General features: G+C 30.8%; 10 protein-coding genes across 10 annotated transcripts; 5 read left to right on the plus strand and 5 right to left on the minus strand.

The window, feature by feature from the left end:
- Positions 1-318: 318 nt before the first annotated feature.
- ASCRUDRAFT_71575 (uncharacterized protein) lies at positions 319-9296 on the plus strand (the record flags this gene model as incomplete). Its single annotated transcript, XM_020191964.1, has 2 exons — positions 319-9250; positions 9274-9296. The coding sequence occupies 2 exons, from the start codon at positions 319-321 to the stop codon at positions 9294-9296; spliced, it is 8955 nt and encodes a 2984-aa protein (XP_020045933.1).
- A 298-nt stretch (positions 9297-9594) lies between these two features.
- Positions 9595-9921, plus strand: ASCRUDRAFT_9292 (uncharacterized protein; the record flags this gene model as incomplete). Its single annotated transcript, XM_020195113.1, has 1 exon — positions 9595-9921. The coding sequence occupies one exon, from the start codon at positions 9595-9597 to the stop codon at positions 9919-9921; it is 327 nt and encodes a 108-aa protein (XP_020045934.1).
- A 104-nt stretch (positions 9922-10025) lies between these two features.
- RSM26 (mitochondrial 37S ribosomal protein mS42) lies at positions 10026-10862 on the minus strand (the record flags this gene model as incomplete). Its single annotated transcript, XM_020190768.1, has 1 exon — positions 10026-10862. The coding sequence occupies one exon, from the start codon at positions 10860-10862 to the stop codon at positions 10026-10028; it is 837 nt and encodes a 278-aa protein (XP_020045935.1).
- Positions 10863-11277: 415 nt separating this feature from the next.
- Positions 11278-13457, minus strand: ASCRUDRAFT_76986 (serine/threonine-protein phosphatase 2B catalytic subunit). The gene has a single exon (XM_020193687.1). The coding sequence runs from the start codon at positions 13186-13188 to the stop codon at positions 11422-11424; it is 1767 nt and encodes a 588-aa protein (XP_020045936.1). The 5' UTR covers positions 13189-13457; the 3' UTR covers positions 11278-11421.
- A 138-nt stretch (positions 13458-13595) lies between these two features.
- SOD1 (superoxide dismutase SOD1) lies at positions 13596-14060 on the minus strand (the record flags this gene model as incomplete). Its single annotated transcript, XM_020195114.1, has 1 exon — positions 13596-14060. One exon carries the CDS (start codon positions 14058-14060, stop codon positions 13596-13598), a length of 465 nt encoding a protein of 154 aa, XP_020045937.1.
- A 492-nt stretch (positions 14061-14552) lies between these two features.
- Positions 14553-15491, plus strand: BMT5 (25S rRNA (uracil2634-N3)-methyltransferase; the record flags this gene model as incomplete). The annotated part of the gene is made up of 1 exon (XM_020194679.1): positions 14553-15491. One exon carries the CDS (start codon positions 14553-14555, stop codon positions 15489-15491), a length of 939 nt encoding a protein of 312 aa, XP_020045938.1.
- A 49-nt stretch (positions 15492-15540) lies between these two features.
- Positions 15541-16590, minus strand: ASCRUDRAFT_71581 (uncharacterized protein; the record flags this gene model as incomplete). The annotated part of the gene is made up of 1 exon (XM_020191965.1): positions 15541-16590. The coding sequence occupies one exon, from the start codon at positions 16588-16590 to the stop codon at positions 15541-15543; it is 1050 nt and encodes a 349-aa protein (XP_020045939.1).
- A 523-nt stretch (positions 16591-17113) lies between these two features.
- ASCRUDRAFT_9298 (uncharacterized protein) lies at positions 17114-19498 on the minus strand (the record flags this gene model as incomplete). The annotated part of the gene is made up of 1 exon (XM_020195115.1): positions 17114-19498. One exon carries the CDS (start codon positions 19496-19498, stop codon positions 17114-17116), a length of 2385 nt encoding a protein of 794 aa, XP_020045940.1.
- Positions 19499-19766: 268 nt separating this feature from the next.
- ASCRUDRAFT_14673 (uncharacterized protein) lies at positions 19767-21756 on the plus strand (the record flags this gene model as incomplete). Its single annotated transcript, XM_020189240.1, has 1 exon — positions 19767-21756. The coding sequence occupies one exon, from the start codon at positions 19767-19769 to the stop codon at positions 21702-21704; it is 1938 nt and encodes a 645-aa protein (XP_020045941.1). The 3' UTR covers positions 21705-21756.
- Positions 21757-22229: 473 nt separating this feature from the next.
- Positions 22230-25346, plus strand: ASCRUDRAFT_9300 (uncharacterized protein; the record flags this gene model as incomplete). The annotated part of the gene is made up of 1 exon (XM_020195116.1): positions 22230-25346. The coding sequence occupies one exon, from the start codon at positions 22230-22232 to the stop codon at positions 25344-25346; it is 3117 nt and encodes a 1038-aa protein (XP_020045942.1).
- Positions 25347-25597: the final 251 nt, after the last annotated feature.

Raw genomic sequence — 25597 nt, forward strand, 5'->3', positions numbered from 1 at the left:
TTTCTTTTTTATTTTGAGATTCTTTCATTCAAAAACTATAAACTCCAATAAAGAAAAACCTTTAAGTATTAAATCTTATATTTATTTCATTTTCATTCTTAGTCATTATCCTTTCATTACTTTTACTCAAATTTTGCATTCAATTTATTTTTTGCATTCTTATATTTTGCATTTTGCATTTTCATCTTTTATTTTCATCTTTTATTTTCATCTTTCATTTTCATTAATTTTTAAAACAATTTTTTATCAATTATTTTTATTTTATTTTTCATTCATTGAAATCAAATCTATATAAATCTTGTTATTCAATCTAAAAATATGAATCAACAAGATTTTCTTTCAAATTATTCTGCCCTGAACGCAAATCAATTCAATATTTCAAAACCAATCACAAATGAGCAAAACATTAACCAATTGACTCCTAACAATTTAATTTCGTCTAATCCACCAATTGATATATTAAACCATCAAATCCAGATGAATCAGATGAATCAAATGAATCAAATGAGTCAAATGAGTCAAATAAATCAAATAAATCAAATAAATCAAATAAATCAAATAAATCAAATGAATCAAATGAATCAAATGAACACCAGTAACAAATTTGAAAATATGCAAAATAATCTTATTCCAGAAACTGCTATTGATTCTGAAATGGGAAGTTTTAAAGCAACTCACACAACTCCTGTAAACCTGCAAGATATCAATAGTTTTAATAGTTCTTTGGAACCTAATACTTTTATACAGTTAAATTTGAACAATATGGATATTCCTATGCAACTTGTACCAAGTATGAACATAGAACCCAACTATGAAAACATCAAGAATTTTGATACTTCAAATATATCTCAAAAAACTGCAGTTTTGCCAAATAGCAAAAAAAAACAACCTTCTAACATTAAAACAAAAGAAATGATAGAGGATGAAATAGTTGCTAATATTCCTTTTTTGTATAACCGAGGGATGCCAACAAATCAAGAAATCTATCAACATACGATTGCACAAGAAGCATTATTGAGAACATTAAGCAAACCCGATTCCACCTCAAATTTAAAAGATGATTTGCCCATTAAGTCCTTTTCTAATCCAACTCAAACTGAGCTGTTGGTGAGCTCCAATATTGCCAAAAACCTTATTGACAATGATAAACAAAACAAAACAAGCGACCCTGTTAATATGAATCAACAAAACTGTAATTATAATGTCTTATCCACTAGTGAAACTGGTAATAATAATAATAATAGTAATAATAATAATAATAATAATAATAGCAGTAACTCTTTACAGTCTGATTTTTTCTCAGTCTATCCTCTTCAAAATGTAAATGTAAATCTGAGTGATCCTTCCAATACTATTGCAAACTTTAATTTACAAAATAATCAGAATTTAGGATTAAATTCAAACTCTTTTCTAAATGATTATCTGTCCTATTATCTAAGCGAATCTCAGGCTTTTCAAAAAACAAACAATTTAAACAATTTATCTTACGATATTCAAAACATTCAAAACACTCAAAATACTCAATCTAATCAACCCATTTTATTAAATCGCTATCCAATTGATCAATTAACGAATAATCAAATTTATCAACAAAATTTTTATAATCAAAATACTCCGGTTGAACCAGAGAAAGTTATTACAACTGATCAAATAACCAACCATAATCAAAACAATCAAAACAATCAAAACAATCAAAACAATCAAAATAATCAAATTGAAAGCTTAAGCAGTACTCTTGACTTGTCTCAAAATTTACTTAATCAATTTCCCAAAAATATTAATTTTGAGTTGACTAATAAAACACAAACAGTTTGTTCTAATAAACTACCACAGACAGAATTAGCATCTATTAAAATTAAATCAACAAAAAAACATGCTAATGTTAATTCTTCCAAAACTCAAGATCAAGGTGTTTTTCCTTCAAATAATAGCACCCAATTTAAAACCAAAACCAAAACCAAAACCAAATCTAAATCTAAATCTCAATCTCAATCTCAATCTAAACTTACACCTAAACCTAAATCTCAACCTCAATCTAAATTCAAATTTAAAATCAAAACTAAACTGAATTTAACTTCGAATTTAAATTCCAAATCAAAGTCTAAAAAATTATCCAATTCACAAAAATCTTCTCAAAACAGATCTCAAAACTCGCCAGAAAAAGAGTCTGAACTCCAACCTTATTCTAAATCTAATACTAATTCTAAAGAACAAACCCAAACCCAAACTCAAATTCAAACCAATCAAAAAATTTCAAGTGCTTCAGGCCAAAATAATTCAGGGACTGCTCAAAACCAGGGAAGAGAATCCGGTTTTAACCAAGACACAAGTAAATGCTTGCATTTTACGAATAGACCTAAAAAGAATGATTATAATTTCATTAATAATTCTCGTCCTGTCTTTAAATTAAAAAAATTCACTGTTCTTCAGCAGGAAGGTTTAAAGAACCTAAAGTTAAAAAAAGACAAAGAAAAGCTTTTGCTGATTCAAAATAAAACCGTTCGAGATATCAAGAATCAAAAAAATAGTAACAACAATAAAGATAACTTAAATATTCAAAATGATAAAATTAATGGTCCTAGTTCCAATCAAAAAACTACTGATAATGAAATAAACAAAAACAAACAAATTATTCAAGTAGTTGAAAATGCTGATAGTAAAGTCAATGCCGGCGTTAAAATTAACGCTGACTTGCAATCCAATCAAAAGAGTCAGCTAAATAAAAAAATTGAAAAAAACAAAGATATCGGTAGATATCAAAGAGTTGTTGATTCACAAGCTTTGGAGCTTGTTGAAAATAGTGAACAATTTAACAAATCTAATCAAAACACAAGTAATCATGAAAATACTTTTAGTGCCATCCAATGCACAAATGGAAATCAAGATATTGGTGTTAATCAAAACTTTCAAGCAAATCACCTTACTCAAAATAGATTTGTTCAAAATAATAAAGATACTCAGATAAGTTATGGTTTTTGTGATTATTTAAACCCACAAATCAATCAAAATATTCAACTAAATCAGAATACTGAAATCTCAAATGATCACGACCATCAGGTTATTCCTAGTATCCAAGAATATTTTGGTAATTTAAATGATTTGAATGCCCAAAACCATTACAAAAATCCAAAGTTTGAAGGTATTGAAAGCAATCACAGTGTTTCTGATAACCAAAAAATATTCAATCCCAATATTGATGGTTTATTTTTTGATAACAATGGTTTTTCAACATTAAATGGTATTAATGATTGCCAAACACACAACAAATCATCTGATATAAACATAATCCATCCGATAAACCCTTCACTTTTAAATGATGAAATAAATGTGATTAAACAAGCAAATGTTTCTTCTATTTCAAATACCTTAACAAACGCAAAAAATATTTATAAACATAGTGATAATATTAGCATATCAAACAACAGTAATGGTCATTGTTTTAATTATCTAACTGCAAATTCCAACTCTGAAAATGTTTTTTCTAAGCTAGGTGATAATAATACTGTGGTAAATACAGGGACACCTTCTGAGCTAGTTAATTCCTATTCCAAGCCTTCAAATGACTATAACAATATTAATGTTCAAAATTCTAATAAAAACAGTGTTGATGGTTCTGATATTAACTTTTTTAACTATATGAATCCATTAAACAATATAAATTTAAATCTAAACTTTTCTTCTCCACCCTCTTTAAACACTATAGCTAACATTTATAATAATTCATTGATGAATTCTGGTGTTGATCTTGATACTATTAGTTTTAATCATAATGCTTTTTTTTCTAATAAGAACATAAATTTAGAAAAATCTAGCGAGAATTTGGATATGAATTTTGGGTTTTTCGAAAACCCGTTTACTACCTATTCAAATCAAGTTCAAAAAGAAAGTGTGGTTCAGGATTTAAATAATTCAAATGCAAATTTCAGTGAATTTTTTAAAAATAGAAAAGAAAACAAGCATACTACAAATAGCACAGAAAAATTGGGATCAATCAACCAGAATAATAACCAAAAAGAAAGTTCAAATGATTCGGGCTATTTTTTGAATGATTTAGCACCTTTTGAGAATATGTCCTTGTTTACTTCCATGGCTTCCAATGAACTAATTCCTTCGCTTAACAATTGCCCTGATGACTTTGATGTTGATAATTTTACGAGGAAGGCTATTGTTTCAGATACTACGGCAAAGGATCCAAAACAATTATTTCTTGTTTATCTTTACAAACATTTGATTGACAAAAACATGGTAGAAACGGCCAAATCTTTATTAGCTGAGGGGGAGGTTCCTATTAAAATTCCAACTGATCTTCTGTTGCCTCTCACACCTCTGACTTCAAATTCATCTCCAACATTGATAAAAAATAAAAATATTTTTGCAAAATCTTTAGATAGAATAGCTGAAGAGGATGTCGAAAAAGCCACTGTTGAAGAAAATGTTAGCCAGATGACTAATAACGAAAAAGTAACTGACCAAATCAAATTTAAAAATTTAAAAAATACTAAAACGAAAATTTCTCTTGAAAACAGTAAATCTAAAGATAAATTAGAGGTGTTAACTCATACTGAGAAAAAAGGCGGGGGCTTACAAGAAATGAAGAACACTCAAAAAACGGAAGTGCAAATAGCAACAGAACTTGAAACTGAAAAACAGGAAGCTTATAATTGCCAAAAACATGTATTTCCAAAAGTTAATGAAATTTGCAAGCAAAAAAATAAAGAGGATTCTAATGAAAACAATATTATCCAAGATGTCGACAACTGGGCAGAAAGCCAATTTTTGGCCATTCCAAATTTTCAAATATTTAACGTTGAACTTAAAAAGGAGTTTAATTCGGAAACATTGTCTCGGATATCATACAATCCTGATACTAATGACGAAACACCAACATCATTGGAGGCATGGTGGACAAGGTTCCAATTATTATTTACAAACTCTGATAAAATTGATTATCTTAAGGATGGGCCAGAAGTTTCTTCTACTTCCAAAAGACTGCTGAATCTGGTAGATTTCCTGGATGAAAATTTGTCTATTGATGAAATTCATCCCAAAAGCTCTTTATTGGAAGATTTAATAATTCATGCCAGCCCTCAGAAAAACAAAGAGCATAGTTTCAAAAGCACTAAAGACGACAATAGATTAGTTAAAAACAGTTTTCATTCAAACAAGACAACGGAAAACACAGTGTTTGGCTCAGATGATGTTATACTGGTTCACTCTTGTAGAGATTTGATAATTGATCTTACTAAACAAGATGATGATCATTTAATTTCAAAAACTAATAAAACTTATGCTGAAACCAAAAATGACATTTCTCAACAGAAAGTTCTTAAAAATCCGGAGGTTAATTTGCAAGCCAATTTCTCTGGCGAAAGAAACAATTCTAATAATCATTCTCTTGTTATTAGAAATAATCTTAACCAAAGTGAGGCTTTTAATGATACCTTGTCTTTCAAAAACAAAAAAAACGGTGATTATAATAACGAGGTGCTAAAAAATACCAATATTGGTGATGCTGATCACATTTTTAAAATACTGACCGATGCAAATAATGATAATATTACTGTTGACCTATGCGAGGAAAATCAAAGTATTTATTTAAAGACAACAATGTATAAAAATAAATTATCAAGTAAAATTAACCAAAATATTAGAGTTCAAACAATTGATAATAATTTAGAAGATAGCATGAATCAAAGTAAAAATATTAATTCAAGTCACAAATTGAATTTAAATAATGATCATAGTGATTTGGTAAACAAGAAAGAAAACTTATGTAGTAAAGATTTAATTTATGAAAATAATAATATATTCATAAACAATGATGAAAACGGAAAAAATAACAATAGCACAATTGCTGATATAAAAAATAGTAAAGATAAAACAATTCTTGGAAACGCAATTTATTCTCAAAACAAAGATTCAAATAAGATAGATAATGGTCTTGGTACCAATAATGATAAAAATTGGGATCAAAGCAATAAAAATAATGAAAAAAGTTCAAAAAATGTCATCAACAATTCAAAAATTGATATAATTGATATTAATTTAGAAAATACTGATTTTCATGTCACCACTGATGAAACTACCAATATCGTTCAGAGAAGTGATAATAACGTAAATCTGAATGATGAGAAATTTTCTGGCATAACTATTGATAAGAACAGCGGTAACTCAGTTGATATCACTATTGTTCAAAACTCTGGTGGTATTTCTAATAATATTAGCAGCATCGCGCCTGAAACTGTTTCTTTTCGAACCATTTACAAACCTTGCAGTGCGACATTTAATGATGACCAAAAAGCCTCGAATAATAAAACTCTTCAAATAAAAAACCACTTAAAAGATACTACCAGTTATAATAGTAATATTAATGAAAATGACAACGATAATAAAAATGAAAATAATAATTGTGATAATTTTAATGATCAAAGCCATAACAATAAAAACGCTAATACAGAGAATAATGACAGTAACAATAACAATAACAATAACAATAATGATAATGGTTATTCTTTAAATAACTCTAATAAAACACAAATCAATCTTAATGATAATAATAAGTGTATTAATACTTTAACTGCTTTTGAAAATTTTTCAAAAATAAACTCTAATAAACTGATTCGAAATAAACAAAACAATAGCAATAATATCAAGTCTGAAAGAAAGATTGGAAACGGTAGAAGAGGCAATCTGGTTAAAAAAAAAAGGGTTAAAATTGTCCCAAAAAACAATAAAACTATGATTGAAAAAACCTCTAATATAAAATGTAAACCGGTTTTAATATTACCTGCGCCTCCAACAGAACTTATGAAATATGTAAATTATGATAGTCCTAGTCCTGTGAATAGTCCTCTAGTAAGTCCAATTTTGAGTTCTACCTGTTCCATTCAAGATGTCAGAATTGATAATATATCTACCGATAAAAACCAGCAGAAACCTGCTGAATACTTGAGATATCCTAACATGCCAGTTACACCATCAATATCACATAGAATTGATGCTGCATATATCCCCACCTTAATGATGCTGCACCAACAGCCTTTAATTCATGCTCAAATTCCACCAAATTTACAGGGACAAGGACAATCGTTTCCTGTTCATCCTATTTATATGCCTTTACATTCAGAGATGCAATTTTCACACGCACAAAAACAGCCTATGATAATGGGAACACAACCTCATTTTTTTCCTAATTTTCATTATATGGGTGCACCAAGTCAATTTTTGCAAAATCATCCACCAAATAACGCTGTTTCATCTCAGGAATTACAATCTAAAGCTTTTGTTGAACTTAATAAAAATCTGATTGAATCTAATAAAAATCTAACAGAATCTAATAAAAATCTAACAGAATCTAATAAAGATTCAGAAATTATTCATGAAACATGCATAGTTATTCTGAATAATTCCAAAACTGAGGTCCCTAAAGATAATCGCTCTAAATCAGATAATCCAGACAAAGTTACTTCACCATCACCACGAACTGCTCGTATGGTTGTTCATAAAAAGAATATTGAAAATGAGAACAATGATGAACAAATTCTGATATCTTCTGAAAACCACGAAACTTCAGATGATTCTACAGAAAAACAAACGCAAAATGTAGAAAGTTTGCCTGCTTTAGATATGAACAATAAGGACTTATTAAAAAACAAGCAGAAAAAACAAAAAGAAAAAGAACAATCAGATCAACATCAATCACAGTTACACCCACCGTTAGAGACTCAGAAAAAGCTGCCAAATTCTCAATTAATGCAACTCAACAATGAAAAACAAAAAATTGAAGAAAGTAAATCTTCTTCAACAAAGAACAAATCGGATTTTCAAATTCAACAAAAACAGTTGTTGGAAATAAAACAAAAAACTGGAGAAATTAAAACACAGGAGACGAAGACAACAAAATTAGAAATACAAGAAAAACAATCAAAAATATCAAAAATAGAAAGATCGGGTTTAAAACAGCCAGAATTTTCTAGTCAGAGGCTTCAAGAAAAAGGCCAATCAAACGATTCCAATCTTATTGATCGTTCTCAGATTCAAAGTTCCCAATCAAATTGCAAAAATTCAAAATCACAGGTATCACAAAATTCTTTATTTTCAGGGCCACCTCCTTCACTTGAAGAAGCAATAAGAATGAGAGATGATGATCCAACTGTTTCTCTGAGCTCAAATGCAAATCAAACTTCTTCGAATGTATTGTTATCTCAATTGAAAGATTATGCTACGCAACAGGCTTCCTACCAATCCAATAAATATAATGTTCAAATTGACAAAGCCAAAGTGCAACAATCATTATCTAAAACTGATTATAAACTTACAACTGAGGATCACACTCGAGTTGAACCCAGTCAATTGCCACTCTTTGATCTTCAAGAATTTACCCAATCTCAAATTCAAAACCAATCAAACAACGATCATAAATCACAGCTGCAGTCTGGTCAAATTGTTTCGCAACCAATGGTTCAAGATGTAAATACACCAATGATATTTTATGGTCTTACTAACTATAAATATATGTTAGAAAGGGATAGTGCTAGTTCTTCAACAGGAAATCAAAGTAAACATACCATGGATTCAAATTTCATAAATTCATTTCAAAGAAAAAACTCTTCAACTGAAAAGGTGGTATCTAAAAGTCCTTCTCCTTTTAACAAAACAAAAAGAATTCTTTCAACTTCATCGTCAAGTTTAGCTGGAAAATCTTCAAAAAAAAGAAAAACGAGGCATTTGTCATGCGCTCCAATTACTGATTTTCATCATAGTAACTCTATTAACACCAATGAATGTAATACTGATAATAGTAATACTGATAATAACAATGTTGGTAATAACAATGTTGATAATAACAATGTTGATAATAAAAATATTGATAATCATGACATTGACGTTACTAAAAAACCTCAACATTCCAACCACCTTGATATTAGAAGTTTCAATGCTCATATTTCAAATCTTGACAACAATTTGAATTTTAATATGAAAACCACTTCAGGTGAAATTTTTTTTGATGTAATGAAAGATATAAACATTAATTCTTTTTCTGGTTCACCAGCATGTTCAACTCGTTTGTATCAAAATCTGACTGGAGCTATTGAAGATCTATTTCTTCCATCATCATCCAATGAAATGGTAAATTTTGATGATTGTAATGATTTTGCAAATCCTGATAATAGTTTGGTTTCTATGTTTCCTAAAGGTGATATTGATCCTAGTTTTTGTTTATTTGAGGACGACAAAGATTTAGATGATGGTATGTCTTACTTGAATTTATAGGATTGTTTTTATTTGTGGATTGAATTATTTTTTTTTTCTAGATCGTATTTGTTTATATATATATATTTGTTTATTAGTTACATTACATTACACTTACTCTAATATTAGATTTTAGATGGCAGATGGTTGGACGCTACAAACTATAGATTGTTTTCATAAACTATATAACAATCGAATAATCGAAGTTTATTCTGCACTGAAGTCACAAAGAAAATTAAATGTCGGTAATATAATATTGTGTTTTTTTGTTTTTTTTGTTTGCTGTGGCAATTATTATGACCTTTTGCTTTTATTTACTCATCATTTGGAACAACAATACAAATGGGAATAAACATTAATGGGTTTTTAAATAGAAACCGATCACCACTTCTAACTACATTTTCTGTATTTGTTATTGGAGCCACGATATTTGGGATTTTTAGTCCAATCAAGAATATTGAGCAATCAAATAGTGAGGATTCAAAATCCAAAAAACTGAAGCGAGTTGATGGCGAGGATTCTGAAGAAAACGAAGAGAAACCTATCGACGATATTGATCAAAAAAATAGAATTGAGTTATTTAGATTATTAGGAAAATATAAGATTTTTCCGGATATTAACACAGATTTGAAAGAGCTAAGAAGAATAGTCAAAAATTTAAAGGGGTAAGATGTGAAGATGAACGAATTTATATTGAATTATAATTATATAAAAGGAAAAAGACTATATACAATAAATAAATAAAATAGATAAAAGATTGAGTGAAAAATTAATCAAAGAGGTTTGAATAATCTTGAATCTATAAGTGACCAATCAATTAAATTCCATAAAGAATTGATATAGTCTTCTCTTCCATTTAGACCGTAATCATATAAATAACTGTAATCCCATAGAGATATTGATAAAACAGGCAAAACATGATCAAAATCACTACTATGATTTTCAGTATTTGAAATTTTCAAATTTTCATAATCTTGAAATTGATGAATATTAATTGGACCAGAAAGATTGAAATTTTGAAATCTTTTTTTTAAAAATGGAGTACCATCATTATTTAAGAAATATAAATTTAGTGATTTATTTTTATCTTCAATTAAGTAGATCCAGCCATTACCTAGATTATTTTTTGCAATTTGGATGATTTGAGATTTCAAATCTTCAATAGAATTGAAATTTGAATTTTCTTTTAATTTTTTCAAAAAAAATCTTGAAGGTAAATTTTTACTCCTGGTGGTTTCATTAGAATCTTGTAAAAGCTGAGTGAAAAAAAAATGATTGTTAAAGGCTTGAGAAGCGTAATGAAAGATCTCAGAATCTAAAGAGTCCTTTGATGCAGTTAGGATAATTTTCAAAGGAGTTTTAAACTCATAGTGAGTCTGTGCTGTTAACATTGAAAGATTCATTGTCAAAAAAGTTTGGTAATCCTTCCAAGCTATTTCAAAACCTCTTTTTGAGTACAATTTTGGAATTCCATTTTTGAACCATTGATTTCTGTTGGGAAGATCAGGAACCAAATGAATGTTTCGAGATTGTATAGCAAAGATTCTCGAAGTTGATGTTTTAAAAGACAAAAGCAGTCTTTTAAAGGGGGATAGACGTTGAATCAGCATATCAAAGAAACCACAACTGCTGGTGCTAATCTGTGTCTGGCTCTTGCTGCCGAAGTCGATGGTGGTGTATTTGGTGCTGGAATTGCAACTGCTGCTGCCGGTTTTTCTGCCTCTGTTGTTTTTGTGGAGCTGAAAAAAGAAGTTTTTTCGGTGCCGAGAGGTGAGCACGTGTTTTAAAAAGGCAACCCTCGGATGTGAACTGCAAAAGCCGGTCATAGCCCTGAAGAGCCCTAAAGGACAGTAATGAGTGAGCAAAACAATAGATAAATCAGGCAGTAATGTGAGATGTGAAATGTGAAATCTAAAATCTAAAATACTAAAATATAAAGTGTAAAGTGTAAAATGTAAAATGTAAAATGTAAAATGTAAAATTGAAACTTGAAAATTGGAAATTAAAAATTAAGTTAAAAATCGTAAAAAAAATTTGTAAAAAAGTATAGAGTAAAGTGTAAAATATAAAAATAAGTGAAATAGTTTTTTATAAAAATCACTTGATGGAAAATTTGCAACCATTTCAAATGATTGGACTGATTAATTAATTGATTGACCGATTGATTGATTATCGAGAAAGAGATCTTGCGATTCTTTGAATTCTTTGGTCTTTTGAGACTTCATCAGTTACCTTTCGTTTGATTCGGACTTCTTTTTCAGTGGCTCTTCTTCTTAGCTCTTCGTTACTTGGAGGCATTGCTTCATTTTGTAAATCAGCTTTTCTTGCTTCTTCAAAAGTATGCAAAGCACCTTTCAAACCTGCTGAGCCGGCTAATAAAGTTCCCTTTGGTAATGAGCCACCAGCAATATCTTTTAGTTGTTGAACATTTTCACTTTCTTCTCTCAAGACTTGATACATTCTTGAAACTTTACCAATTGCGATAATTTTATTACGTAGTTGTAATTTTTTCGAGATTTCATCGGGGGAGTTGTTATTAAATTGGGATTGATCTAGTTGAAAGTTGCGTTGTTCTTTTTGTTTTTGATGTTGGATTGAAATGTCATTAACAACATCAGTAATGGATTGGCCTTGGGCAAATAAAGTTTCTTCTTCCAATTCTTCTTCAGAGCAAATGTTTAATAAAGAAACCAACATATCAGTGACTTTTTCACCAACAAATGGCAAGGACCAAGTAAAGACGTCCATAAAATGGGGCAACCAATAAGGATGGGGAGAAGCATTAAACTGTCTGATGTTCATTACATTATTTTCATATTTCAAGACAGCGGCTTTGTTATTATAGCTGTCTAAATAATTTGGAGCAGAAAACATTGTTAATAGAGAAGGGAAGCCCATTGTTTTAGTTCTTTTATACATTCTATAGCCAGCATCTTGAGCTTCATGGGCTCTAATAATTGATAATAAGCCTGTATTTTCTAGAAATTGACAAGAAGCTTTATAGGAAAAAGAATAAGAGCAGCCTCTGACAGGATTTGGGATATATAGTCTATCATTAACATCATCGTCATAATTTTCTAAAGGATCAGCCCATAGTAAGTCACACATCAAGCCCTTTGTTGGAGGTTCTCTAAAACGGTTTAGTTTTCTGATATCATCTAAAGATCTTAAATCTGGGGACAAGCCGCCATGGACACAGAAGAATTGTTTGTTCATTATAGCAGCTAATGGAAGGGAGTTGAAACAGTTTAAAGCGGCGTTGTAGACGTTGATTGAGTATTTGTGTAAGCATTCAGTTTTGAAGGTGAAGAAGTCAGTTAGGTGTTTACATTCATGGTTACCTCTGAGCATCCAAAAGGTTTTCCTAAAATTTAGTTTTAGGGATAGGAGGTAGACGAGACATTCTATAGAAAAGAAGCCTCTATCAACATAGTCACCAAGAAATAAGTAGGCAGTCGATTTAGGGTCACCACCAACTTCGAATAGTTTCATTAAATCAAAGTATTGGCCATGAACATCACCGCAAACGGTGACAGGGGCAGGGACTTCTAGTAAGTTTGGTTCACTTTGTAGGAATTTAGTAGCCATTTCAATGATTTTGATCAAGTCTGGTTCATTTAGTCTGCCTTCTCTTTTGAAGTGTTCTTTAATGAATTCGTGGTTGGGAAGACCATTTGTCATAAAGACTTGACTGGTGGTGGGTATTTTTGAAGCAATTGGAGGGATAGTGTTTACGATTCTTTGATTAGTTTTATAGGTTTTATCGTCAAGGGTATAAGAGGTTAGATCCTTTTTTAGGTCAGTGAGAATTGAATTGTTAATTGGGCTGTCAGTAGGCTTTGAGGGAACCTGGATTAAGCTTATAGCATTTTTGAGTTTGTCGGTGTTGGCAGCAGCTTGTTTTCTAATTTGGGTGTTTCCTCTTCTAACGTCCATGATTTGAGTTGGTTTGAATTGATTTACAAATGTATAGAATAATTAATAGCCAGAAAGAAAGAAAAAGCAAAATAGAGAGGCGGAATTAAACAGGAAGTGGATTAAGAGTTGGAATAATTGACAAGAAGGCAAAAGAAGCGACTTGAGCTATAGGGCAGTAGAACAAGAGGATGGGGAGGCAGAAGAAGAGGCAAGAGAGGAAGCTGAAGCAACAAGAGCTGGGAATACCACAGCAGAGTCTTTTTGCTGTCCAAGGCTGAAAATACACGTGACAGGGGATGAATGGCAGGCGGGGGATTAGTAAGAGGAGCCGGAGAAGAGCAGAGGCAGCAGAAGAGACAAAAAAAAGCGTATATTAGAACTACAGGCTATGAGAGCTATAGAGGGGCAGTGCAGCGGCCATTGAGTTAGGCGGCAAAGCCAATGACACCACAGGCAGGTCTGCCGCCAGCGTTTCCGGTTTTTAAGGAATCAGGGTGGCCTCCCTTGCCCAAGTCGTCCTCGCCATCGTGGACAACAACAGTTCTGCCGATGATGGAGGTGGGGCCAATGAGCTTTACCAAGGAGTCGAAAATTTCACCAGTGGCAACACCCTGAGCATCGGTTTTGATGTTGCCCAAGTCACCAACGTGTCTCACAGTTTCGGTTGGAGCACCATGGGTGTTGTTGAAAGGGTTGAAATGAGGACCAGCACTGGTACAGCCGTTGGTGTTGTCACCGAACTCGTGGATGTGGAAGCCCTTCAAGGCATTGGGAGAGTTTCCAGTAATTTTGTAGGAGATCTTGGTAGGTTCGTTTTCGGAGTTTTGTTCAAAGGTAACAACACCACCAACACCAACGGTGCCTTTTAAAACAGCAATAGCCTTGACCATCGTAAGAATATGAATCGAGTGAGTAGAATATGAATTGAGTGGACAGAATTGAGTGGGAAAAATGCGAATTGGCAGAAGATGGAGCAAGAAGGAAGTGAGAGCAAGAGAGAACAAGAGCAGAGCAGAGCATCGCTTATATAGCACACGATTAGTCAGCGTCATTAGTCAGAGCAGACCCACTGGGCCCTGACTTACGGGTAACGGCAGGAGGCACAGGAAGCAGGGGAAGTGCCAGCACAGGAAGCAGGAGAAGCACAGGAGGCATGGGCGAGAAGAGCGGCGAAAACAGGCGAAGAGAGGACCCAGGCTCGAGGGCAGGCCTGAGCCTATTTATATGCCCAGGCAATAACTTCCAATGGGCTGTCTCTGCTCCCAACCACGCTCTGATTGGCCCGCGCCCTGAGAAAATATATCCTTTTCCACTCGATAACCTCCATGGTTCTTTCGCTGCACTGCTGCTGTTGCTGTTGCTGTTTCTGCTGCTTTTGCTTCATGGCCAGAAAACTCAAGGGTCGTCCTCGCTCTCACAAGAACCCTTCCGGCTTGAAGGCAAAGCTACTTCTTCATCAAGCCTCTCTCAAAAACTCTTCTGCTGTCTCTCCTCCCCATCCTACCAAAAAGAAAAAAATTCAATCTTCTCAAATTTTTATTCCTTTCCAAAAAAACGATAAGATCTTGTTAATTGGTGAGGGCGACTTCTCTTTTTCTTTATCGCTTTTAAAATCAAGTCTAATCGCCTCTCCTGACAATTTAATCCTCTCTTCTTTTGAAAAATCTACTGACGATTTACTGAAAAATTATTTTAAATCTTTCCCATCTATTTACAACCAATTAATCAATGATTTTAATTTTATTTTAAATAAAAACTTCTTTCTTAACATCGACTGCACTAATTTAATCCAGTCTTTTAAATCTCAATTGAATGATAAAAATTTATCTTTATTATTAAATTTTTTTACCAATAATAATAATAATAATAATAATAATAATAATAATGATTATGATTATGATAATAACAACAATAACGATAAAAATAAAAATAACAACAGCAATATAATTTTATTCAATTTTCCTCATCTTGGTAATGGAATAAAAGATTTTAAGAAAAATATTCATCAACATCAACTTTTTCTACTATCTCTTTTCAAAAATTGTAAACAATTTTTTAATTTATTAAATAAATTTAATAACAATAAAAATAATAATAACAGTAACAATAATAAACTAGTAATATCTCTATTTAATGGCGAACCTTATGATTCTTGGAATATTAAATCGTTAGCTAAATCTCTTGATATTTCTCTACAAAGATCTGGTGATTTTAATTGGCGATCCTTTCCCCTTTATCATCATAGAAGAACAAATAGTATGTTTGATACAACAAAACCATCTTATGATCGCTCTGCTAGATTTTATCTCTTTAATCTTTAATCTTTAATCTTTAATCTTTAATATATAATCCCTTTTGTTCTTTTTCTTTTCATTCATCTGTATACTCATTGATAATAGCCTCTTTGACTATATCTCCACACAACTTCCCATAGGGATTAATCTTCATTGAAACCCTCTTGGATATCTCATTGCCAAACATTCCTCCAATAAACATATACTCACTAGCTAATCTCTCGATTTTCATTTGTTCTTCCTTATCTTCTTCCATCTTCACAGATTTACAAATTAACATTGTAGCATATTGTAAATACGCTGATGATAAAACTTTACTTTGCATTTTAGACACTTTACATTGTTGTAAATGCAACTCTTCAATAATACCCTGATTATTTCTTTCATTCATTTCATCTCTTTTCAACTCTTTTGGTAATGTCAACTCAATTGCTCTTTTCAAATCATTCAAAATATCCCTTTCCAATTTCCTCATCTCCAATATACTACTTCCTTTTTTTTCTTCTTTTTCTTTTTCAAGAAAATGCAAATATAATCTCTTCATTTGCGCTAAATTGTTAAAAACTGATCCATAACTTTCACCTTCCTCATCTTCAAATATTTCCTCCAATATTTCTATACTCTCTTGAATTTTTGTCAAATTGATATCTTTACTAACATTGGTACTAATAAATCCCTCTATAGATAATTCTTCATTATTAATATCCTTTAAAATCTTTTCATTATCCACATCACAATTTTCAATATTCTTTATAGCTCGTTTTTCAATACCTTCAAATTTCTCAATTTTTTCAATCGACGAAATATTAACATCTGGAAATAAACTTAAATCAATCTCAACACCATTTTCTTTATAAATTTTTCCATTAACTTGATTACTCTCTAAATATTCATTATAACTGTGTTTATTATAACTGTGTTCATTATAACCACATTCATTTTTTGCCTCCCTCTTCCCTTCATCACTATCATTAAATTCACCTTTATCTTCGTCTAAATTCGCAGATAATCCAGCTGCCTCTTTGTTAAAAATCGTAGAAAAAATAAGTTTATCATGATCTGTCAACTTATCTTCAATCTCACAAGATTTTAATCCAGTTGGGTTTTTAATTGATTCTGCTGCCATAACATTAATCATAAAATATAACTATATAATAATATAAAAATTTGAATAGAAATTTGTTAAATTCACTAAATTTATTAAAATGTAATTAGAAAATATAAATAATGTAAATATAAATGATGTTAAAAAAAAGATAAAAAGAATATTTTGGTCTTTTATAGATTTCACTTTTTTCTTGTTTTTGTCTTTTTTTTTGTGATTTGTGTTGCTAAAATAAAATTCTCTTTGTGCTGTTTTATAAATGATTAGATATGTATGAAATAAAAGTTACAAAAAAATAAATCCAAGTATGTGAGTAAAGAAGAAAAAGAAATAAAGGAAACTATCTGTGTGAAAAAATAAAATTAAAGAAATAAAAGTAATAAAAGTAATAAAAGAAATAAATGTGATAAAAGAAATAAAAATAATTGAAGAAATAAAAATAATTGAAGAAATAAAAATAATTGAAGAAATAAAAATAATTGAAGAAATAAAAATAATAAAGCCACAGAACTAAGATTATCAATAAATAATCTTTTTAATATGATTAATTTCTTTTACTTCTATAAAGTCTTTGAATCCTTTTTTTGGATCTGCTATAAGCATTTTCATTTGAGGCGAAAGAATTATTTTGAGTAGTCTCCTCATTGACCGAAGGATTATTGTGAGTAGTTTCTTCCTCTACAGAAGGAGAAACATCAACAAAAGTGACATAATTTGAATCAAATTGAATGTAATCTTTATCTGATTCATCTGAAGAAGTAGCTTGAGAACCAGAGTTTGATTTGGATGGAGATTGAGAGGGAGGTTGAGACTGAGATTGAGACTGGGATTTGGATCGAGATCGAGATTGGGATTGGGATTCGCGATTTAAATTGATTTTTTTAGGTGATGTAGATATTGAATTATTATCATTAGTATGTTTATTGCTTATAATAACTAATGGAAAAGGTTTTTTAATTGGGGTTTTAGGTTTAACAATAACAAGAGGAATGTATTTTTTGAAAGAACCTTTTGAGATATGTTTATTATGATTTGAGACTTTATGGTTATGATTAGGTTTAAGAATGTAGTTATTTTCCGGGACAACTTTGGTACTATTAATAAAGTTATTGTTGTAATGATCTATAAAGCTGGATTGATTGGCATTTTCGATTTTAGTTTCATTATGGTAATTAATAGGGGCCGATATTTTTGGGATTCTGATATTTTTAAGATACAAATTATCTAGATCAGCTTGATAATTTCGATGGGCTTGATCAGCTTGATAATTTTGATAATCTTGATTAACCTGAATATTTTGATCAACTTGATAATTTTGGTCAGCTTGATAGTTTTGATTAACTTGATAATCTTGATAGTCTTGAATATCTTGGTTGTTTCGATTATTTTGGTTATCTCGGTTGTCTTGATTATCTTGATAATTATTATCATCGTCATTAGTATTGACTACATTTGGGATATAACATTTATAGTTGATATCATATTGACTGTTAATAGTAGAGTTAATAGTAGAGCTAATAGTAGAATTAATATTGGTATTGATATTGGTGGTAGGGATATTATTAAATGTGATAAAGGGAGAATAAAGGTGATGGAAATGAGAAACATAGGCATTATGATAGGTGATGTAATCGATAGACTTGATTTTATTTGGGTTGAATTTTTTAAAGTCGTTGAGGGTATAATAGGGACTGAAGTTACAATTTGAGGAGTTTGATTGGTTAAAGTTGAGTTTGAAGGAGTCCCATTGGATGTTGTTGTTGATTGCAAGAAACTTGCGAGTTAAAGAAGAGATAAAGTTGATATAATTGGTGGAGTCGGTATTGTTTTGGATATTATTGTATAAGATTTGATCATTTTTTATTTTTGATAACTTATTTTGCAAACCGATTTCATCATTCAAGTTTTTTAAAAAGGATAATTGGTCAGGAACGATCGCTAATAGTTTGAATCTTAGTTGGTGTTGGTTTTTGAAATAATTGTCGAAATAGTAGTGTTCAATTTCGTTTTCGAAATTTTTGAACAATTGAAAATTGTTAAAGTGATTTATTTTTGCTTTCAAGATGCTAATTAGGGAGTTGTAGAAAAGCTTGTTAATTGATCTTTGATCAAGCTCAGAATTTGAGATTGTATTTAAAGGCAAATAACCATGATAGATTGGGGCTTCTTTTAGAACATCTAGTTCGAAGATTTGATTATTTTTTTTGAAAAAGGCTACAAAGTGTAGATTGTCTATAGATTCATCATTTTCAAGATCATTTGAATTAATTTGATCAAATAGATCTTGAATGATGGGGGTTTTTGGTTCGTCAGGGGTATTTGAATCAGCTGAAGTAATTGAGTTATAAAAGTCAATTAAAAGAGACAAATTTGGATAAAATTTGTTATTTGAGTAGTAATTTAATTGGTTAATTAAATTTTTAAAGAAAAGCAAGTTTGGATTTAGTTTGATTTTGTGGTCCAAATTTAAGAGGACATTTAAAATGGTTTGAATCAAAGTGATTTTATTATTTTTAAAGAAGTAGTTGTTGTTGGATATGTTTAGAGAATCTGGCGAGCTGTTAGCGAGATTGAACAGGACGTTGTTTTGGAGGATGTTGTTGATGGGGTTGTTGATTTGGTTGATGAAAAAGATATCGTTGTTTTCGGATTTGTAATCGTTTGAGGAGTCATTGTAGTAGTAGGTGCCAATGGAAGGGGGATCAAACAATCTGTCCCTAAAAGTGTACTTGAAGACAAAAATGACAGCGTGAATTGGGTCAAAAGAATCAAAGTCCTGGAAGTCGAGTTTGAAAATGTCCTCAAATTCAACATCGTTGATGTTGAACATTTGGATGATTTTGTTGTAAAAGAAGGGATTAGCATCCGGGTTGTCCCAGCCAGTGGAGGCATAGGACATGGAGTTGTCGTCATCGATGTCGATGTCCATAAAGCACAAACGGCAGCACCAGCACCAGCAGAAACAGAAACAGCACCAGAGACAGCAGCAGCAGAAGAGGCACACGCAGTAAATGCAGCACAAGAAGAAACAAAAAACAAAGGAACAAAAACAAAAAGGAAACACGCCATGCACGTGATCAAAGCACATCATTCTACTGGTGTTTGGATCACGTGCCGCCAGCCGCCCAGGGCAGGGCTGAAGACGTGCTTCTACTGCTGCTTCTGCTGCGTGTGCTTCTTCTGCTGTTTCTGCTGCAATGTCCCGCGACCACTACACCCCCGGCACTCTCTTTGCCACCAGTGGCAACACTGCCAACGCGAACAACAGCACAAATAACAACACAAACACCACCAATAACAACACTACCACCATTGACACAGACAGTAATGCCTCCTCCTTGCTAGACAGAATCGACCAGCTAGATCTCCATGCCTTCATCGAGAGCAACAACCCTCCTCCCAGCTCTGTTCCCAACGACACCTCGTTGGCTCCTGTGGTGTCCAGCGACGACTACTCTCTCTTCCACCCCACTGTATCTCTCAACAACACCAACCTCCTCACTGGCAACTCCCTACAGCCCATATACTCTTCTCCCAACAACTACCAGCTAACCACTTACAACTCAAACACAAACTTGGTTGCAAATCCAAGCCAAGTTGATTTAACCAATTCCAATTCCAATTCCAATTCCAATTCCAATTCCAACTCCAACTCCAACATCAACCACATCGATAGAAAAAACCTTATTTTGGATGACAACAACAATCCTAACAACAACGATTCTAATACTAATCTGCATATCAATCAGAACATTACTGACAACAACTTGAATGTCTACATATCCAATCCTCCATCCTCCATCTCTTCTGAAAAGAAAAACTGGTCCTCAAAATTAAAATCAAAACTAACGTTAAATTCAAAACTATCTTTTTCAACCCATTTTTATACTATTCTTTTCCTCCTAATATCCTTATCAAGTGCCATCATCATACTCGTCCTTCAAATTACAATGTCAATTATCTTCAATCTTCACTATATCGAAAACAATACTCAAAAAACACTTAAAAAGAGAGCAATACTAACATACCTTTCTTTATTTATTTGTTCAGAATTTTATCAAGTCATTCTAACCATAACTTCCTTAAAATTTAAATCAAATATTCAAATCCTCCTACTCATTATATTTTTATCCTGCATGCTAATCTATTCAGGCATCCAATTCTACGAACTAAAAACTCATCTAGAGCAAAATCTAAACACCTTTCATAAAATCATTGTCAAATCTTGTTCAATTGCAATCATTTGCATATCCTCTTCAGTCTTACTATCTCAATCCCTAATTTTTTTTCTAAAAATTAAACCAGAATTCAATTGGTATAATTTTAAAAAAATAGGCGCTTCAATCGAATTCAAAATTTTCTTGAAAAACTTCCAGGTTTTTAGAACCTTACTATATCTAGATGGCTTTTTCATACCAGTTTTCACCATTCAGTTTCTAATCATCCTAAAGAATCCAATCGTCGAAATCATTCTAACTAGCCTTGTTATCCCCCTCAGTATATTAATCCTAATTTCCTCTGATCTTGCCTCTTGTTTAGAATTCTTTAAACTATCTCTATTCAATCTATTCTTCCAACTATTAGGCCTATCCTTTTTAATCTTTAAATTAGTTCGAATATACACAAGTGATACAAAACCTGGTGAATACTACCCAGGCAGAAAATCCTTAACTGTATTTGCGAGCTTCTCCATTTTTCTACTAATTTTAACTATTTTCTTTCAGTTAAAAATCATCCTGAACTTTAATAAAGGCTTAAAGCCCTTCATATCAAAATCATGGTCTGTTTTTATTCAAAAAAATATAATCTTATCAAAATTAATTAAAATCGATCACGATAATCATGATAATGATCACAATAGCGCTATCACTGATAATAATGATAACGACAATTTTCAAAATTATAATAACTCCAACAATTATAACAATGATTACAATATCAACAACATCAACAATATCAACAATTCTAACCAATCTAACACCATTGTACAAAATGACAAATCTAACAACTACTCCAACTACAAACCTCCTCACTTCAATTCCAATATTCATCATGGACATATGGATCTGATTGAATTAAATCAAAAGCCAACATCCAGAGCTGATGTTATCAGACCCAGATTGTCAATTGATTGAATTTTACTTTAATTTCCACATTTTTTACATTTTTTTACATTTTTTTACATTTTTTTACATTTTTTACATTTTTTACTTTTTTCATATACTTTTGATATTTGTTTTATTAATTTCTTATTCGTTTTTATCTATTTTCTCTTATTAATTTTATGTTGTCCATCTCCTCTGATATATCCTACTCTAATGTTTACATTTTGTTACTTGAAACTTGCTCCATCGCAACTCGAAAACACATCCAGCACACACCACACACTGCAAAAACTCAAAAAACACCACGTGAATACCGGCCCTGTGATTTTTCGCTCATTTCCGACCTTTTAAAAAATTACTCTGAAGAAATTACAACCAAATGAAGCAGAAACAGCAGAAACAGCAGAAGCAAAAGGAGTAAAAGAATTACAACAACAAAAGAGAAATACAAAAGAGAAATACAAAAAAAAAAGCATCTCCTACTCATGAAACAATAACTTTATTTGTTTTTTAAATCACATTTTACCTGGTTTTGATCCAAACTTAATGCTCGTCATGTTTAAACTACAAGTGATTATTATTCCCCTTACTTCTTTCTCTGCTGAACAATCCAATGACTGTTCTTCATTGTCTGTTAATTCAACTGCTCTTCGTCAAAATTATAATCTTCTTCCAACAAACAACGACTTCAGCTCCTCTGGTTTACTCAATTCTATACCTAGTGCAAATGCTGTCCCAAATATATCAAATATATCAAATATATCAAATAATGACCCCACTATTAATATCTCAAATTCTCTCATCCCAAATTTCAATCTCCAAAGAAAGTTTCTTCATTTGACTGATTCAAAGATAACTTTGCACCAATTATCAATTGAAATTAGATCTCATTTTTTAAAACTATATCCCTCAGAACATTTATTTATCATCAATAGAGTGCAAGATAATCATAATAACGATTTAGACCCCGATTATTTAATATCCCAAATTTTTAGTAACGACAACAATATTGTTAAAATCTTACTAAATAATGATTTATCCTCAATTGATTTCAATAATCATCATAATGATAATAATAAAAGAAAACTAGATCAATTTCTTTCAATCCCAAACTATTCAAATTTTACAACCGTTTGGGAACGTTTGAGTTATCCCCATAATATTAAAAAAATTAAACTTTCTTCTTCACAAGACAATATATCTTCCAATTCAATTATCTCAAATAAAAAATCATCTTATAAAAATTTGAAAACTCCCCAAATTCTTGAGAAACCAATAACTTCTCCTTCAAGTAAAAGAATCACTTCTGGCATGTTAAAATTACCAAACTCATCAAAATATGTCTCAAATTCAACCATATCTAATGATATCCATGATCAGTCAGTCTATAATAGCTCCTTTAATGATTCAACCTTATTATCTCCTCCTATTGATCTCCCGGTTAATCCAAGAAGATCAATTACTCCAAATAAAAGAGATTTATCCTACTCTCTTCATAAAGATCAGAACTCTGATATTTCAGATAATTCAACTGATAATCTGAATTCTCAAGATGAAGATGATAATTTTGGTAATGATATAACTAACAATATCAACAATATCAACAATAACAATGATAATAGTACCATTCAAGATATTAAACAGATCAATGATACTACTATAAATAATTGTGATAATCATTCACAATCAACTATTCAGAACTCATATCAAACTTCTATCTCTACTCAAAATAATAATTTTGAAAAAAATACAGGCAATGTCTACTCCTCTTTTCAACTTAGTAAAAATCAATTGCATATCAATAAATCAAAATTTTCCCAAAATTTTAACATTTTAAGTTCTTCCACTCCAAATTCGAAAACTAAAAAATTGTTAGATCATCAATTAATTTCTTCTGATGCTATAAAAAATAGTTTCAATTCCCCAAAAAAATTTCAATCCAAAACAGACTCCATAATAAATCAAAAACTAAAAGCAAACACTACAAATGATTCGATCGATGAAATTTTAATTAAAAATTCTCAAAATAATACTGAAGATTCAATTAAAGAAAAATTTTCTATTCAAAACTCTAAAGCTGCATCAACGTTAAATGTTGAAAACTCTAATAAACATGAATTTAGTAATCTTATATCTGAAAAGATTATTGTTAGTGGGAAGCAAGATATTTCAAAAACTGAACCACAAAACAAAAAAAATGATATTTTGCCCAGTATAATCGATAAAAAAGTTTCATTGGATCAAGAAAAATTGACTAACAATAAAACCTCTATTGTTACCATGCATCATCAGCTAAAAAGCATAACAGATGATGCAATTGGAAATGATTCAAACACATCCTTGCATATACAAAAAATTGAAAATGATAATAATACATTAAACGATGATAATAACACTTTGATTGCAAAAGTTCCTTCCCAAAATGAAAATAAACAAAAAGAGAAAAAGGCTAAAATTGAGAACATTGAGAAAAAAAAAATATCATTCAATACTTCAGAAGCTGCTTCAAATAAGGACTCTATAGATAATAAAATTGATGATCTGATATTAAATAAAGTAAATGGAACTATATTAAATGCACCAGATCTAAACAGAGATATAGCCGTTAATGGTGAGTTATTAGATTCAATTATTTCTAGAAAAAAAGAAGATTCTAATAAAAATCAAAATGAAAAAAAAATGGAAACGGAAATGGAAACCAAAGATAAAGCTGCTAATTTTAAAGTTAATGAAAGTCAAAAAAATTCTATGAATTTGAAGAATGAAAAAAATGAGAAGAGCATTAATACTATTAAAAATGATAACTTTCTTGGCGAAAATGACCTCAATAAACTTTTGAGTGAAAGGCACAATAATGGATCAGATAAAGACACTGATGGAAACTTCGAAAATATTTCTAATTCAGCTTTAGATTCTGATTCTGGTTCTGATTCCGATTTGAATTCTGGCTCTGATTCAGACGTGAATGTTGACGGTGGTACTGATTCCGATGCTGGTTCTAATTCTGATGCTGATGCTGATTCTGATGTTGATTCTGATGCTGATTCTGATTCCGATTTTAATTCTCTGTCATCGGGTAATGAAAGTGATGCATTGGGTAAAAACAACAACGCAAGGCGTATTATCTCTGCTTCAAAAATTCCGATTTCTATAGCTGCTGGTTTTCTTTCCTTGTCACAAAAAAAGGATTCCTTATCAGATAATGAAAACTTAGATGCGGATCAAGGAAAAAATGAAAAGACCAAAAACGCTGATTTAAACTCATCCCAAGAAAAATCCGGAACAATCGAAAAACAAGTCAATGATGAATTGCAACTCAAAAATATTAATGTCATAAAAAGACCTAGATCAAATTTAAGTAGTTTAGCAGATCTAGCTAAACGTGGTATTCCAAGTGTTAGAGATAGTAAGGAAATTATTTTACCAAAAAAGTCTCAGCAGAAACAACTTGATAGTTCAAGTAGCGAATTTGAGTCCAGTTCGGATTCAGATTCGGATTCGGATTCAGATTCAGATTCAGATTCAGATTCATATTCATATTTAAAGCCCAAAAAAAAAAATGATAAAAATAAAAGAAAAAATGCAAATGAAAAACTTCTAAATAAATTTGGTTTAACCAAAAAACGGAAAAGAAATCCTTTCAATGATCTAATTAGAGATTCAAGAAAATAAAAACCTTAATCATATTTGGTTTTTTTTTTATTTTTTCATAAATATCGATATTTTTATACAATATCAATACTTTTATTTATTTTTATAATTATTTCGATATCTATTAATTCAGAAATAGTTTCCCTATTTTATATAAGTTATATTATAATTCAATGCATTTTATATATTTCAAAAAAGAAAAAAAGCAACTTCAAAAAACTCCTGAAAATGATTTCAAGAATTGTATATATTAACAATATCAGCTTTTCATA

Source organism: Ascoidea rubescens (genome assembly GCF_001661345.1).
Source record: "Ascoidea rubescens DSM 1968 unplaced genomic scaffold ASCRUscaffold_11, whole genome shotgun sequence".
NCBI classification, from domain to species: Eukaryota; Fungi; Ascomycota; class Saccharomycetes; order Ascoideales; family Ascoideaceae; genus Ascoidea; species Ascoidea rubescens.

Bases quoted from the DNA above. Each gene is read 5' to 3' on its own strand.
- ASCRUDRAFT_76986 (XM_020193687.1), bottom strand. From the start codon at position 13,188: ATGGACGTTAGAAGAGGAAACACCCAAATTAGAAAACAAGCTGCTGCC.